Source organism: Gadus macrocephalus, chromosome 16, assembly GCF_031168955.1.
Source record: "Gadus macrocephalus chromosome 16, ASM3116895v1".
Classification (NCBI taxonomy): Eukaryota; Metazoa; Chordata; class Actinopteri; order Gadiformes; family Gadidae; genus Gadus; species Gadus macrocephalus.
Window position 1 is genome coordinate 9,613,875 of NC_082397.1, and position 18,490 is coordinate 9,632,364.

Sequence of the window (18,490 nt, forward strand, 5' to 3'; positions counted from 1 at the left end):
CATTTCATTTCTTTCTGTTAAATGTAAATATGTATATATGTACATTTATATTTAAAAAAAGAACTGGAAACGAACATTAAATAAACATTTGAAAAGGACGGACGGAAACAAACACCATTTTAATTTCTTTCTGCTAAATGTAAACAAAGAACATTAATAAACGTTTGAAAATAGTCATGTGACGTCATGTGTGTTTTAATGTGTAACACTGGGACATCACCCTTAACATCTAAAGGACCTTGATAGTTAGACATCAAGCAACAATTTACCCACAGCTGATTGACAGAGCCTGAAAGAGTCAGAGGAATGGTCGTGTCCCAGATATGATATTCTTTGACCCTTCTGATGGCCCTCTCCACCAAGATTCTAAATTGGGCGATACTCACTGGTGAACCTGGCACCTCTTTTAAATGGCGGCATTATGAGGGTGGCCCCAACTTCAGAAAGCATCTTGTCGATGACAAAGCCTTTGTCAGCCATGCATGCATCTCCTGGCTGAAGTAGACTGAGGATTCCTGACTGCTGTGTGATTTCTCTGTCTGATATGGAACCAGTGTACAGCTTAGAAATTAAGGTGATAACTCCACATGAAGCAATGCCAATCAGACCTTTGAAGGTGTTGGTATTCTTGTAGTGGGAGAATGTTTCAGACTGGAGGGTGAGTGATGAGGGTGCCTCACACCTGATTTCTGTGCAGTCTAGAATCACTCGCACGTTAGGACAGTACTGGGCAAAAAATTATCTCAACCAAGATTTAGTTTGTCCTTCGGGAAAGCGTGGAAGCTGATGTATGGCTGTATACGTCCTGATGTAGAGCAACACGGTACACTACAAGAACAACTGCGAACGGGAGCTGCCATTGTTGTTGCTGCTAGACGCGACCGGAAGTTGGATTACCCTATTACGCGTTCTGGAAGCAGGAAGTGTGACATAGGCCTATTCTTTCGACTAGCCTATGTATATGGGCAGTGGAAAGTGTGCTGTGGGGATGTTGAATAGTGTTAACATAAAACAAAACATGGAACCAATCCAAAGGTCCAAAACCTTAAGGAACCACCCTAAACAGAACCCAAGCCCACCTGCCTCTGTGGAAAGAGAGAGAGACTGGCTACAGCCTGCGTGGCAGACCTGCACAGGTGCACCTCATCAGCTGACAAGCCTCTCAGCCCCGCCCAAATTTTAATTGAGATCACCTGTCACGCACCCCTATATTAAAGGTGAACACATTGGGTTTGGTTTACTTTTCGCATCAGCCTGTGTCAATCGAGGTTGAGTCTAGTGAGGGTTGAAAGTTTTCGATCTAGATTGCAGATCACTATTGTCACTTTATACAAACTGAAAGTATGCGTTGTTGCGTGTTTGTTTTTGTGGGCATTTGACTGAACAGCCCAGACAAATATTGCTACCAACATGGCACTTCGAAACAGACCACCGCAGTGAGTAAAAGTTATTTTCCTTTATTAAATGTTGATGTTTTTGGGCTGTCTCCTCAGACACAAGCCATCAGTATCCCTGCTCTTTGCACCTTGACATGCATGTCACTGCTGTTTTAACCTAGCTTTGCTGATTTGTATCTTGTGATGTGTGTGTGTTTTTCTTAACAGGTGTTAGATGACTGACAAGATCTATGGGGGGGCCCCCTTTGGGCCCCCCCATACCAACTTAGTCTTCAAAGGAATCTAGTGCCATGGGACTCCAGTGTCTTCAAAACATCCTCGGAATACATGTGTATGAATGGTCCACCGAAGGGTTGATCTGGAAGCCACCACGGTCCACGCAGTAATCTGCTGCGTGGGCCGTAGTGGCTTCCAGAGCCGTCTTGGTCAGGATTTGTTACAGTTGCTCTTCAATGTAGCAGGCTACGGGGTTCTGAAGAAGCCTGCTTTACGTAGCATTGGAGTACAAATATTGTGCAAAATGCTCACGTAATTGCACTAGCACTAGTAACCTGTAGATTAGCTTAGTTTAACGTCATTCCGTGCTGTCTCTGTCAAATGTGTGGCTTACTTTAAGTCCACAAGGCCCTCTGGTAAACCACGTTGGAACACCCCTGGACAAGGTGATTAGTCACTGGGTGTGTGCTAAAGTTTTGTTCCATTTTTCACTAGTTGGTTAAGGTTTGGTAGAATTGTTTGGATGCTAGCGACGTGATGGCGTATGTACAAGAGCCTACCGTGGCCAGGCCACAGTTGCGACGGTCATGGCCTAGTGTGAGTGCAACCTTAATTGCATTTGTATACTGTTTACCATTGGATGTTTATGCAATTTGGCTTAATTCATCCGCAGTAAAGCTGCATTTGACTATTCCAGGGTCGTTTTGTACAGGCTTTCAATTGACCATGTTGACTAGTTTGTGGGAATTTTTTATTCATTTTTTTACCCTTGTTTACAATCCAACGGTTGTGACCACTTATGCAACTGGGCTGTGAACCTTGCAATTCTATTTGCATATTTGTACACGCAAGCTTGTCCATTTCTATCGCCATCACTAACACTAGCTTCAGCATTTCCTTGACACTAAAATACACCAACATTCTGCACTGACTATCAAAAGAGACTTCTAAAACATATTTGCTAGAACAGTTCCTATACTTTTTGTATATTTTGGTCATGCTGCAAATTTACTTTTTGTAGTTGCTCCAGATTTAGTTCTTTGACAGCCTCACCTGCTAGAAAAGTCTATTCAAATCGGCTAAATATAATGAACTAAATTAATAGCCATGAAATGTTGTCACTCATACTAATGGCAAATACTCTTTCAGTTGGTGGTTCAACACTGATGTCTCTCTAGGCTTGAGGGAGAGCTCACAAGTAAATTACACAAATGTCCTGGAGCAATTGGGAATACACTTTTATTTAGTCTACCTGACCACTCGGACATCTTTGAACTATAGGTCACCTAACTCAAACTTTTCACTCTTGTTAGGTTGTCCTTTTCTCTTGTTTTAACCCGAAAGGGCTGAAATATCAAGATTTCAGGTATTCTGTTTGGATAATGTGCAAAACTTGTGGCTTCACTAATAAAAAAAATTAACAAATGTATTTTTCTTAATGTGGTTCAACTATTTAAAGATTTGTATGCAAAATATTTCTGCTCAATTTGTAGTCAATGAAACTCTGACATTTTTTAATTTGATAAAACACAACTATGGGTTAAAGGTATTTGGTTTGGGCATCTTTTGATATTTTTAGAATCTAGCTCCATTGCCGTTAGAAATGGTGTCTCCCAGTACTGCAAAGTGCTTCCACAAGAATGGGCAGAAAAGGAACTGCCAACTAAATCTATTTAACATGGGTAGAAAGTTTCCATGGAAGCTCTTGGCTGCTGGTTCCCAACACAGCTCCACTGTTAGCCTGTGACCTTGCGTTTAACTTTTTTTGACTTTTGGTGACTTTCACAAAAGAGAAATGAACTGGTTAATACAACAAACAAGACATTTCATGGTACCATTTTGAACTGTTTGTGGATATTGCATTAACTCCATATGCTTGAAACTTTTCAATAATGCATATCAACGAAACAATGGAATGAAATAAATAGTTCAAGCAATTTGTGGGACTTGGCTGCTTTTACATTATTACTCATTCTGGGGGTTATTTCAGTCTCTCCAACCTGCAGGTCGTGCGAAGAATCATGGGAATATTCTATAAATGTCTTTATCATCTTTCGTCTCAACACTTCTGCTGCAGCCGCTGTTGAAGCGTATGAGTCCTTTGAGACCCCCTTTGATAAAAGGGGTTCTCAAATGTTGACCCTCAGTCACCTATTGCATCACTTCCTTTAGGGCTTCGGCCTCCTAATTGATCATTATAGTATAATTGAATGCCCTCTTTCATATATATGGTACCTCCACCACTGGGACGTGGCAACAATTCTCCAAATCCATATGGGGGGGATGCTTGTGGACAGTAGGGGTGTATACTCGACATAAATAGGAAGCAAACTCATCTCACAAATGAGTAATGACATCTCACAAATACTTATTTTATAAATTGTTTCAATTTATAATAATCCAAAATCCATTGGCTTTTTGTCGAGGGAATCATAGACATCTTATAGATAGACGGAGTATTGGCTGCTGGGACGCGAGAAATACGGCCGCCATCTTGGAGTGGTCAACCGGGAGCAGCAACAGCAGCAGAAACGGGATGCCGGGCTGTTGTTCAGCGTATTCCTGCTCAAATCGGCGGACAATCCATAATAGGAATCGGGGGATTACTTTTCACAAGCAAGATTTAACATTACCGTACTATTGGTATAATTAGTATTGAATAATAAAACACGCCAAACCATGTTGCCTTTATCATAGCTACACGTATGACAAAAAACCGCATGAAAATCAGTGATAGTCAGTGAGGTATGATTATTTAATGCACTGACAGTTCATTGCTCCAGCCAAACGGAGTGGAGCGGATGACCACTCCAAGATGGCGGCCCCGCGTCTCGTCAGCGCTGTGGGGAAAAACGATCTGTCTAGTTACTGGACCAGATGAAATGAGACGGAGAGGTAATAAAGTCTGTCGGCACGAGGACCTTGGATTTATTAAGTTATACAGAGTCATAAAGCGTGAGAGATCGAATATGTCTAAGTCCCTAATCAGCGCTGATGGTTCGTCCAGAGCTTCGCCTCCGTGGAAGGTCTGCTTCAGAAGAAGATCAAGAGTCCCTGTGTGATGCAGTCTTATGCTGTATCCTCCTCTCGATGAGGTGTGTGCGTTTGAGGTGTGTGTGGTTCTGTGTGTTTTTGCTTGGCCTTGGCGCCCAGGCCCTGGGAGAGCTTCGTAACGGGGGAGAGCTCCTCGTGTCTCCGGTGTGATAAATTAAAACGGGGGAGTGCCCCCCCGAAGTGTCTCGTGTGTGATCATTTAATGTGGCTCTCAGGCCCCTGGTATGGGCAGGTGTTTCTCTTGGTTCCTTCTAACGGGGGAGAGCTTCAAAGTGTCTCCTGTGTGATAAATTAATGTGGCTCTCCCGTTCTTGAGGATGACTGGTGCATTGTCTGAGTGTCTACCATCGCCTGGGAAATGGGGCCTTCGGCTCTGGCCTTGACCTGACTATATTATCATGTTTGTGTTATGTGTTCGTTGGGTTTAGAGCAAGAGTCGACTATATATTAATGTGCCTGCCATGTGATGTGCTCATCAGGTTATTTTTCCCAACAGCGCCAGTAGGCGGTAGCATTCGATGCTCCGTCTATCTATAAGATGTCTATGGAGGGAATCCAGGGCGACGCTCACTTCCGGGTTGGCCAACATACGTCATCCCTCCACCACTCTACTGTAAAAACACATGTTTAAGTTGAATGAGAATAATAATAATAATAATTCTGCCATAGTATTTATTTAAGGGGGGGGGGGGGGGGGGATAAAAGTCTTTTGGCCATTTGTAGTGTTGATCAGCAGAGAAATAATTTGTCCGCAAAGACGGTGACGTCGCTTAGCAACGGTAGACGCTGGGGTAGACAAGTCACCGGGCTACTACCCATGCAAGTGAACGGAGCGTTCCACGGCATTGAGAAGACCCGTGTAATAAAGGCCTATAATATTTCTGTTTATGGCATAGATTTCTCCTCAGATTAGGCCAATAAACCAATGGTAAAAAAAAAAAAAAAACGCTCGATCAAAGGCCCGGCCCGAGTATAGTGGTGGGAAATATCGGCCCGACCCGGCCCGCGTCGGGCTCGGGCTCGGGCAGAGAATCTAAACACTGACTGGAACTACTTAGCAGGTGTCTGTAGGGCTATATCAGGAGTTAATGCACGCACTGCAGCCAATCAGAATCAGAGTAGGCCTATTCCCCCAGACCGTGGTCTGGGGGAATAAACAATATTATTCACGAGTTATAAACAACCCCTACACATCAATATTAATGATAACCCTGTGGAAATTGCCATAAGTGAGAGACACAATTTCGCACGTTGAGCACACAGTTGTGTGACTCGTTTATTTAGTAAGAGAGAAACGGGAAATCAAAACGTGCTGAAGGTAAACAAATCCCGCATGGGCTCTGACGTCATGAGACGCTAATCCTTAAAAGGGACAGCGATTCCTGAACCACCAAGACAGTAAACGACATGCCTAACACAATTGAAAGAACAACACATAACAAAATACTGTAGGTGAATTATGTTACACTCACTACAACCCATTAAATACGGTATGATTTCTAGATGTCATGGCAACGTCCGCTCGCGACACTGGACTTGCGATCGAGGCATCGACGCGGACGTTCATTCACATAGCCAAAAACAAGAGAATAGATGGCTAGATAAAATAAACATCAAGACATACAATTCTAAAAAGAACAGATGAAGCAGCTACCCTTTTTTCCTTCGCGGTTTGCCTACAGAGCAGCGCACCTGCATTTAATATAGGCCTATCCGTGTATTGTCACAATTTCTCAGTATCAAAGGTGAAAGTAGAAACGGGTGGCCAAAAGCTGTCATATTGTTAGTTATCACAGACAATTTTAAGTAGAAACGGGTGGCCAAAAGCTGTCATTTGTTAGTTATCACAGACAATTTTCAACAATGAATGATCTGTACGGAGCTCCATAAGGGACATTAGGGAGAACGCTCCCGGACAGAACCTTAGTTTGGAAGTCATGCTTAGTGACACGACAAATAGCCTACTTCCAATTGAAATACAAAATTTAGAAAATAGGCCTACGTGTCCCTGATCACGTTTCAATAGATTAAATAACGTGACAGTGTCACGTATTTTCGTGAGACCGTACCCGTACTTCCATGAGTATACTTAAAGGAAGTATACTATCCGCACTATCTACTACGTTATTTTTTCAGATGTGAGTGCTGTTCCAAATCGAGTACTTTGTGGTGCACTAACCGGAAATTACGATCACGACTGCCGCCGTGGCTACTCCCCCGCAATAAACATCCCGCTTTGAACGGTGAACTCTTTGCGCCTAGCAGCTATAAAAACTACAAAATGACTATTAATGCAGGCTATGTGGAAAATGCGCCGATTTTGGCTCAGCCTGGCTCCGCCTCTTCCGCTACGTAGCTAAGATGGCTGCCGTTGAGTACGGGGAGTGTCCTTCGATCCACACTTCAGGATTAGCCCGTTTTGAGTACGGCTGAAGTATACTTCTTTTCGCCGGATCTTACTAAAATTGTGGCTAGTAAGTACGGACAGTACGGGTATTGGAACACGGCACAGGTTCGAGCGTGTGCGCACTGCATGGGTTGAATTGCGTGTGTCTCACGCCGAATGCATGAGACATGAGAGCCCTGTACTTATGTGACACAAACCAGCACCGCAAACGTTCTCTCCCGCTTGAGATGACGTCTTTCTTTATAGGTTCATGGGTCTGATTCGCCGATTTCCCATGCTGATATCCCCGAAGATTCTCGGGCATCTTCGACAATTTGGCTATAGATTGTCTCATTACACGCTAAATAATATAATTATAGCCTAATTATATATCCTATACATATATATAGGCAATATATATAATTAGGCAATATATATATATATACATATAGCATTTGTGGTTTTGGCATAAACATAACTAGGGTGCACTGTACTATCTGCGCACACCCTTTCTGAAGCCTCTCTCGCTCTCTCGCTCTCTCTGTCCCTCCCTCTCTCTCTTTCTCTCTCTCTCGTACCGTTTTGTGGAGCACGTTAATTGTCTTAGAACACTCCCATTCAGAATGCATTGGTTTACATTTCGTTCTGTGTAACACGCAAAAAGTCGGACTATCGTGCTCTGGAACACGCTTCAATAGATTAACGTTCGTGCGCAGGAGCACGCAATCGCGTGATACCGGGTTGGCTGTGCACGTAAACGTACTGACTCAGTACGTTTATATGTACAGAGTAATCTGATTAGTGTCACTTGGGCCTGGTTGGTTGCGTTGATGTTCATGTTGGTGGTTCAAGTTATGACTGATTGACTTCTGGAATGAATGAAACCAGTAACCAATATCCTAAAACTACCTTTGGTAATCATCACATATTTGACTTATCCATATATTAACACATAATATGTTGAGACATTTTCTTGCCAATCCCCAAAAGGCATAAGCTAAATCAAAAAGAGGTTGGAGATAAATTGCGTATAATGTATTGTCAATCATTATATTGCTATAAAGACTGAGTTTAAACAATTGTAGACGCCTTTATTAAATCATGTATCAAAATAAATTAAAGATTACCACTAAAATGTGATGAAAACTGATATTTGGCCATGAATATCTGACAAATATTACAAATCTGTGTCCATTAGTTTCATGGGTAGAAATCATTTGGATGGACAAGTAATTATATTGAGACATTCCCTTAGGACTTGGGAATCGGCTTGTTTGTAAAGTCGACTGCATGCTGGGATGATCCTTTGAGAGCATAGTGTAGCCTCCAGTGTTGTTTTAATCAACTGCAAATTGAAACATGCAGTCATGTGTAACAAAACCACGCAATCAAGGTTAATTGTTACTATTTATTCACTACGGTAAAGATGTCATCATCCGAGAACTGCCAATTAAGCTTTCTCCCAGGTCACTGGGGCAGGAGGCAGGGGCTGGGCATGCAAAGGCAGGTAGATGTCGTCAAAACAGTGATGACACCCAGGCCTTGGGCTATGAGAAGGTGTTCACCAGGTGTGGTTTGGAGAATTAATTAAGCACCTCCCAAAGGGGGGATTGCTGTTCAACAACATGTTGCAAAAATGATGCAAATCGCACTCAACACAAATAACCTCAGTGGTATTAATGCTAGCATTGCATCATCAAAGATAATAAATATAGTCAATATGAAATACAATATAATAAATGTAATAACAATATAAACAAATATAAATACATCTTTCATAACTTCAGACTTGAATAGAGTTCACAATCGAATTCCAATTTTAAAGTTCCCTTACCAACAAAAGCCGAATCAAAGATTAGTTAGTAGCATTTAGCATCAGATATGTTAACTTAGTTATTATTTTAATGATATTGTGGACAATACATCTGTAAGGCAAGGACTTCAGTAAACAGAAACATGATGCAATAATTCTTTAATAGTTTCAACCAGGCAGTGGATAATCAAGCTACAAGGGTTTCCTTACCAATTAATTTGTGAACGGGCCCTGTAAGGAGCAGTCACGTGTCAAGAGTTCAAATGTCAAGTTATTGTGGCAGAAACCTTGAGTGTTATCCAAGATATGTTTAAATATGTAAAAGACCACTTGATTAAATGTAAGAATGACCAGAATCATGCTGAAGTAGATCATGGAAATACATAAAGGGAATACAAAAACGCTTTTTATACACAATAATATACAGCACTTTTTAAGTATTGCATGAAGCTATTAAAAAATTATATTTGATTTTATGTTTGTTTGTAGATTAAAAATTGTTTCCAAAATCCCCTTAGATTAAAAGGGATTTTGTAAAAATGTTTTATTGTAAATGTTTGTAGATAATGATACATGACCTCTGGTGCTCCATGTTGCCATGCAGGACATCTCTCACTAAGTGTGGAGGGAGATGAGTGTCTTAAACCTGTGCAGATTGATCACTCAATATGCAACAGGTGTGCAGCCTCACCCAGCCCCAGAGTCCAATCAGACCCTGGTCAGGTGAAGCTGTTTAAACCAGCCATCATCCCCACACACACTCCACACTATGTTCAAGGAAATATAGTTTAAATATGTTGTGTGCAGATTCGAATGACTTAAATTAAATAATATAATATCATATATAAATGAATGAACATGAACATTCATCAGGTAATGAGGAAACCCTGAGTATGATTAGTTATACTGTTATTATAATCAGTATTGATGATATTAATATCATCAATAGTGTTGAAATATAGCCATAAAAAGGGTTACCTAAGGGTTGCGTTCAGATGTGCGCAGGGGTTGGTTAGGATTTCATGTCTAATAGGGTTAGAATACAGGTCAGTCCTCAGTTGCAGCAGTTATCTTGGATGGCATTATAGCATTTCACCTCTTAAGCAAATTAACGTGGGAAATTAGCTTAAATCTGAACAGGATGATGTATCTCGTCATTGACAGTGCCACCACTTTGACCAACTCATATGGACCTTTCTCGAAGGGCTAGAACTGGAACTCTTGAGGCTGGGCACCCCGACTATGAATGATCATTATCACATGCTCAATCAGGCTGTGCTTGGTACTAGTTTTCTCCTCCCATATACTGTACATCCGTAGGGATGTCCAGGGGGGAGGGCCTTCTGTCCAGGCGAAGGGCCTTATTTGATTGGCCACCCCGAGTGCCACCCCTTCTAAATCTGTCAGTTGATAGAATTTAACCTTATCAATCAAAATCAAGGTGTTCCACTGGCAATACAAACACTATAGCATAACTTGCCTGACTAATGCCCTACAGTTTTTAGTACTCAATGATTTTTATTCAAATTGGTAAAAGTTATCATATGCATTGAAAAAAAGGTGATGCCTGGGTAATCTCTCTGAAATAAAAACAAGATGGGGAAAAAACTTATCACAGTACTGGCTGTCTTCACTATCTACTTTCCTTAGTATGGACTGCTGGGTTCTGATAGACCAAGGCATACAGAGGATTTGACTTGTTAGTCATTTCGGTAAAGGTCTTTCATTGTTTATCTTGATCTGTTTCCCTGGGTATCCCCATCGCTAAACATTTGCATCAATCCATATGTGAAAACCCCTTCCTTTTCATGTCAGGTGTGTAAACGGCCTTGACAACCAAATTACCTCATCCAGAAAAATCACATGAAATGAAATGGTGGCTCCTCCTTCATTTAGATAGTGGCCTTTGAAATGGGGTTTGGACGCCATCTGCTGGAATTCTGAGCAGATTCAACACTAATATTTTACATATTTAGTAGCTTGTATTAATGTATTAATTATACCATGGTTTGTCTTCTCTGTACCTAAATGAGACTAACCTTGATAAAATAGCTGTGTACTTGATGTAATGCATCAATATACTCAAGGCTGTCAGGAATAAATAAGAAGTAGCTGTTGAACTCTTATGGCACTATTGTTTGATGTTATTGATGAGTTTGTATTCAAGTTTGTTATTGTAAAGAATGAGTCATAATAGCAAGGAGAATAGTCTTTATTTGTTTCTCGTAGCAAGTATCTCTGCATGGGATCTCTACATTTAACCATCACTAGGAGTATAGGTGCATTTAATCATCACTAGCAGCAATACAAGCAGTGGGCAGCTGCAGTGCAGCGCCAAAAGAACAACTTTTATTGTGCCCCCTAGTGGAGAAATGGAAGAAAATAATCAATTGCGATTTGATTTAACAGCACCAAAAGCAGGAAAATCGACATGTTATTGCACATTGGTCTTTGACATTAGATGTTTCCGAGAGTTCTTCTCGGGTCTGAGCAAGATTATGTAACATTTGGGAGCAAAAATACAGGCTAACAGACCATAACTAGAAGCCAGGATGGCAAAGATCTCCACAGCCACAGAGTACTTCCCTGGAGAGCTGATGTAGGCTGGGATGAAGGCCACCCAGACAGCACAGAAGATCAGCATGCTGAAGGTGATGAGCTTGGCCTCATTGAAATTGTCTGGTAACTTTCTGGCTAAGAAGGCCAAGAAGAGGCAGAGGCAGGCCAGCAGGCCAATATAACCGAGGACCAGAGCAAATCCTAGAGCTGAACCCTCATCACATAAGAGTAAAACGATGGCACTCTCTCTAGGCATCAGTTTTTGTGGAGTAGGAGGAGCCACCGTCAACCAAATTATACAAATAATAACCTGTATGGAGAGACATATTTGTTCTTCAAAAACAATAAAATGGAATTTCTGTTTTCATCAAAAATCAAGCAATAGCACAAGTAGACATGACACAAAAGCCTCACCTGGACCAAGGTTGAAAGGGTAATGATGGCTCTTTGCTGTACTGGTCCAAACCATTTCATAAGATTGCTGCCCGGAAGTGAAGCCTTAAAAGCCATCAACACCACTATAGTCTTCCCCAGAACACAAGAGATACAGAGGACAAAGGTGATCCCAAAAGCTGTGTGGCGAAGCATACAGGACCAGTCTGAGGGACGACCGATGAAGGTCAGAGAACATAGGAAACACAGATTCAAGGAGAAGAGCAGCAGGAAACTCAGCTCAGAGTTATTAGCTCTAACTATAGGAGTAGATATGTGACAAGAGAATATAAAGATAACCCAACAAGTGCACAAGGAGCCAAGCAGAGCAACAGTCGTCAGTGTTTTGCCCATGGTGTCGCTGAAGGACAGGAAGTCCACTTCTTTGGGAAAGCAGGCTGTTCTCTCAACATTGGACCAAAAAAGAGGCAAGCAGCGCAAACACTCTATGGAATCTGAGGAAAAGGATAAGACAGCATTAGTTTCCATGTAATGTTCCAGGTAGGTCACTGTGTTAATATATACATGGATACTTACTGGTCCGATTGCTAATCTCCCCAGCTCTGCAGACCACACAGTCATGGCAGCATACAGGAAAGTTTGGTCGGATGGCCTTTCTGGTGCCTGAGGGACAGGGACTGCTGCATTCTGACTGGGGAACCTTGGAGATAATGGAAGAGACACTCACAGGGTTCAAAATACACCTACAGCCACATCACACATATCACCACACAAACACTACTTACCATTGTCTTGTTGTCATTCCAAAGAATGTTATTATCTTGCAGCTGGAGTTTTTTACGGCCAGCCGGTGCTGTCCCATCGAACATTCCAATGGTTATAAATTGCATCTCTCCATTTGATCCCAGTTGCCAATTGACCAGATCATACATAGCTACGGGGTCTCCGTTTTGGTCAAACATGGTCTCATCCCCAAACTGATTTGTGTATTCCACCTCTTTTAGGTAGTGAAGGAGCTGTTGAGAGGGGGGTAGGGGAGAAATCGAGTTCATTTGTCTTTCTAAGTGTAAAAATGGTATTCTAGAATTAATACATTCTAGATGTGCAGCCAGAATCTGTAAATCACCTGCCATGGCTGTATATTGGTTGCCTCTGAACAAGCCTGCAGTAAAAATGGCCCAGCCCCATCATTACAGCTCTTCATAGCTTTAATCGCATGTGCAATTGCGTAAACAGCCTTGTAGACATTGTAAGAAATCCTTAGCTGGGAAACATCATTGTAAATGTTCTTTATACTTTTCAGGTCCTCTGTACCAGAACATGGAGGTTTATAATTTTCATTTTCCATTAAAGTCCTTTCACCTAGACGACACCCAAAGACCTCTTCCCAGAAAGGGATCAGAAAGGGATTCTCAGAAGCATCTGAGTTTGAGGGGTGTAGGCGAAGCAGAAAGTCCTGCAGGCCAGGGATCTGTGCTCTACGTATAGCCAAACCTATTGTGCCCTGGAGGATGTGTTGGTACTTCTTAGGGGTAGAGAGGACAGATGCGGTGCTCCATGCCTCACTCGCCAGCCAATGGATCCCTGACAGCCCCTGCCTAACGACAGAACATATGACACATTTAGCGTTGAGCTTGTAAATACAATGCAAAACAAAGATCAGGTTAATCAGAAGCATAAGTGAAAAAGTGATTTCTACAGACAATGTGGTTGTAAAAACAATGCTTAATACCTGAGTGCTTCATCAAACAGCGCTGCAGCGTCTTGTTCCACAGCAAACACCAGGACCACCAAAGCCCCTGAGGATCGAATCCTGGAAACAATAGCGGCCATCGCATCTCTTGCATGGTTCTTAGGGATGATTTCATGGAGGGCCACACAGGCACCAAACTTCTGAACCTTTAAGAGCAATGGGTCAATACAATTTTCAGAAAAGACAATCATTTTAGAAAGATAAAGACACACCTACCTCATTGTCAAAGATTGTCGCACCACCTCGACCATATGCATCGTCACCTGCTATTACGCCCACCCATGTCCAGTCAAAATGTCTGACCAGCTGCACCAGGGCATCCACCTTCAAGCAGAGCAGCAAGTAGCAAAGAAGACATCAGCACAAGACAATAGTTAAGGTAGAAATTCTTGAATACAGCTTATTTATTTTGTATGATAGTACATTGATGCCCTCACCTGAAAGAGGTCACTAGGCATGGTCCTTAAGAAGGCAGGATACTCTATTTTGTTACTGAGACAAGCACAGCTGGAGAAATAGCTCACCTGAGAGGAGAAAAACAATTAGATATAACAGCTCTTTCCATTTGTGTTTTCAAAATGTTACCTCCAAAGAGTAGATGGTTTCAGGTGAATGGAGAGTGGGCATTTGACGTCTGACCTGAGGCACATTGAACGCTCCAAGGAATCGAGCCACAACTAGTGACTGTGTTGAGCCTCCATCTCCTATCACCACAGGAACAGTCCCGTGACACATGTGATTATCCACCATCTCTACCTCTGAATCTTGCTCGGTTCCCATCAGCTCCATGGCAGCCTTCAAGGCCTGGTAGGGGGTGCTGCATGAGTCATAAATCTTATAGCCCAGAGTGACGTTTGGAAGGAGTTTTCCCTCCCTGTTGATCTCTTCAATTGCAAAGATCATAGTCTGCATCCAACGAAATGTTCGGAAGTTGAACCTTAAAGAAAAAAATAAACATTAGGTATTCCTATGTCCATTGCAGGTGGACAGTTTGTTTCACAATTAGGTCGCAATTTATACAGAATGAATAATGCAGGTAACAAATACTTGATGGGAAAAATAGATAGCTTGAGCTAATGTGCCTTAGGCTTGAGTTCCTGCCGGCAGCCATATTTCTGCAAAGAATCATCCTCTAAGCCTGAAGTTCTTACCTGGTGCACCTTGGGTGTGGTGGCATGGTGGTGAATAAACGATTAGGCTCCACCACCATGTCATGAAGAGAAAAGAGACCCCCTAGTGTGATATCCCCGTGTCTTTGCAGAACAGGCAGAGACATGGACCCTGGTATAAGTTTACATTGCTGAGCCTTGGTTTCTACCTGGTTAAACATAACTGACAATATCCCCCACAGCAGCACATGTAAATGTACATAGTCTGGCAAATTAACTGACGCCTTGGGCTTCATCAATGCAACTTTCAAGAAATTCATTCTCTCTACAATGCTAAAACAAGGGTTGTGCTAGACAAAGATACAGTTGAGACTGGTCTTAATATACCAGATTGGACAATGTTTTTTTAGACATTCCATCCATATTTTCAATAATGAGCTAAATCTCAACAATAAAAAAAAAAAGAACTGGAAACAAATTCTGAATGCAGAAAAAAAGTTCAAAGTATTAGACAATCAATTTAATCTCCCAAATTATGTACAAACATATACAAAAGAGTCAGCCCCTAAATGTTTCTAAAAAAGTGCCATAATCTTGTCATATCCTAGTCAAGCAGCTTTCCCTAAAGCCTCCTCAAATATCATAGCACAATATAAGGAGATGCACGAGTGTACACCTCGCTTCAGGGTCAGTTGAGAAGGCTTTATATGTGCTAACTGCTTCGATCACTTGAACAAAATAGGACCCATCTCCCTTGCGGGATGATCATTGGAAAAATATATCACTCCGTTTTCAAAACAATGTGTCAGGGACAGCTTTACGGAATGAACATTGGATCTTAATACAGAGAGAGGGGAGCTGTTGTTCGCTGTCAAAATACATAGTGTTATGCCTGAATGGGCCTCATGCTTTAGTGATGAACCGAGACAGAAGAGACATGTTTTGCTCACTACATATGCAACAGCTTATGCCAGCTTAACTAACCCTCACCCTAACATCGCTGGTGTTCTGAAATTGTTTATCAAGTCTGAATCATGATTTGATATGATATATGCATTTGGTGCCATTTGAATGCATCTTGTGACAATTCCAATCAGAATGTAATCACTGAATTTTCAGTGATCCGATTTTCTGCAAGGAGATTAACCAATGACATATTGGAAGATATTTGAAATGATACTATACGGTAAATAGCGAGAGACTCATGACCAACACTTGCAGGTATCTCACACCACCTGCAATCACATTGGCATGATTGCATGATTTGGGATCTAGGGGTTCATCTTGCCTCTTAAATGTGGTGAAATTAGTGACTCATTAAGATCAACACCCCTTCAGGCTAGACAACAATAAACTACAGAGACTTTTACGAAAATGATCCTTAAACATATAAGTGCATGTTTTACTGCCTGAGGCCTGTGCTTTCCATGTTCTCCTAATGTGCTCCCCACTGGTGTGATTTATGATACTCTTTCTCTCTGAGCCTTTAGGGAGCAAAAAGGCCTGATTTCTCAAGAGGGCTAGCTTCAGTGTCACTGAAAATTATCTGATCACGTAGAGTGAGCAATTAAGTCACTCAGGTAGGTGTCCTTGTGGGCCATTATTGGCAGAATGCGGTTTCCCTCTACAAAGTCAGTGAATGGGATCCGAAGCCAGCAAACGGAATGGATACAATTACAACGAAAAGTGAAGGCTGTCAGAATTATCAAAAACGTATGAAAAATGTCAAGATTATTGATCAATCACTTCATTAATTTATCAATGAACTACACCTAATGTTGGGGGTGATTGTAACAAATAATAACTGTAGATAGAAATAAGGTTCAATTTGAGGAAATTCAAGTTCAAATTAAGTATAAATAAATTATGAAAAAACATGTGCATGTTATTTTACATTATTTTCAACTTATTCATTTTTACTACAGTAGTAACATACAAAAACTAACATAAGGAAGTCCCTGATTTCAGAATATGGTCCACCATCATGTGTATGGGGGCTGCAAAGCTTCACCACAACAAATTCTTAATATTTAGTTTATCATTATTTGTATGAACCAGTCTAAGTGGGGAAAATCTCACACAGTGTAGCCTAAGCAGCACAACAGGTTAAGCCCCTCTCAGTATTGTATGTAGCTGGTTTGGGAAGTCCATGAATTGCTTTACTATGTAGATGATAATGGGCTCCGTTTCTCTGACATAAATATTATTGCTATTATGTGCTATTACCACTCGGACAGATGAACATTTGAGTGAAGAGCCACAAAGTTTTAATTTATATTTGCCGTATATTTGTCGTTGTTGTAAACTAATAAGTGTTCACTTTTTTTCAAGCTACTAAAATAGTTTGCATAGATACAATTAGACTAATCTGAAATGGATCATTTGAAAATCATTAGAAAAGTAATTGTTGGCGATTCATGCAAGAGAGCATTCCCAAAGGGTTTACATGAACATAGGGTTTACAGCTACTGGCTTACACAGACAGAGTACCAGAAGCGGCCTTTTGGTGCTTGGTTCAAAGGTGATAGAAGAGGGAAATGGCTGGTGTACCCACTCATGAATACCTTTTTTTGGCAGCAGAAAGAAAGAATGGTCCAAAAACACACTCATTAGGGTAACGAGAAACAATATAGAGAAAAAAATATGATCAATTACGAAAGCGAGAGTTTCAGGCTTTGAATGGATGGCATGGACTCAGTAGCATCCAAACCACAGTGGTTTGTTAGAACAGAGAATAATGTTGTGCTGTTTGGAATGTGTAACTATAGAACAGAATGTGATGTGGTTCTTTGACATTTAAAAAAAGTAAATGAATTGCCATTAACATCAGAAAAAAAAATTCATCAACATCTGCCAAGTGTAATTGTTATCAGTTGGATTCATGGATTTATACTTTAAAGTGGGAGAACTAGGGAATGTAGCACTTTTTTTCTTGTTATTTCTTATACCATGTCAAAGAAAATATGTTTTACTATCCTGTACTGTCTGCTGTTGCAACTATTGGGGCTGAATACATCTCATCATTTATACTTCCAATATATTAAATATTATATATTTCTAATGATTTGAATGCTTGCTGTTAATTTTTTAAACAAAACTTAAGGTCACAGGCCATTATTTGAATGTTATCATTCTAGAATAATTGGTTATATTATTAAAAAAAAATACAATTATATCTAATTTATGAATTACATTATAGATGTGAAATTAAAGCACAACAACAATTTACATCATTTACTGTAGTCGTAAACATTTAATTAGAAGCATGATTAAATTGAGACGTTCCCATAAGGATCAGGGATCGGCTTGTTGGCGAACTTGTTGACATGCCTTGAAATACCCCCTACAGCACACAGTGGATGCCCAAACAAGCCTGAATGTTGTGGCAGTCAAGTGTAACAAAAACATGTGCTATGGTTACTGTACTGATGAAAAGATTTCATCATTGGAGAACTGCTAATTTACCTTTCACCCATGTGACTAGGGTGGGAACCAGGGGGGCGGGCTGGGCAAGCAAAGGCAGGTAGGTGTCATAGACACAATGATGACACCTGGCCTTGAGCTAAGGGAAGGAGTTCAACAGGTGTGGTCTGGAAAATTCATTAATTTGGCATCTCCCAGGAGAAATGTTGCAATAATTAATTAGCAAGGTCCCTTGTTGTTAATTTCAAATTATTGTATGAAGCCTAATATGTGGAAAACCTTTTAATATAATGTTTATACTAATATATGGATAGAAAAGTAAAGTAAAAAATTCATGAACATTCATTTTATATTGTAGAAAAAAAACTAATTTCCATATTGTATTGT

General features: G+C 40.9%; 1 protein-coding gene across 1 annotated transcript; it reads right to left on the bottom strand.

The window, feature by feature from the left end:
- Positions 1-11,094: 11,094 nt before the first annotated feature.
- On the bottom strand, positions 11,095-15,345 carry LOC132475051 (extracellular calcium-sensing receptor-like). The gene is made up of 10 exons (XM_060076017.1): positions 14,723-15,345; positions 14,211-14,508; positions 14,009-14,095; positions 13,788-13,895; positions 13,551-13,717; positions 12,945-13,416; positions 12,604-12,834; positions 12,395-12,518; positions 11,840-12,312; positions 11,095-11,735 (listed from the first exon to the last, which is right to left on the bottom strand). The coding sequence occupies exons 1-10, from the start codon at positions 14,998-15,000 to the stop codon at positions 11,301-11,303; spliced, it is 2,673 nt and encodes an 890-aa protein (XP_059932000.1). The 5' UTR covers positions 15,001-15,345; the 3' UTR covers positions 11,095-11,300.
- Between the last annotated feature and the right edge of the window lie 3,145 nt (positions 15,346-18,490).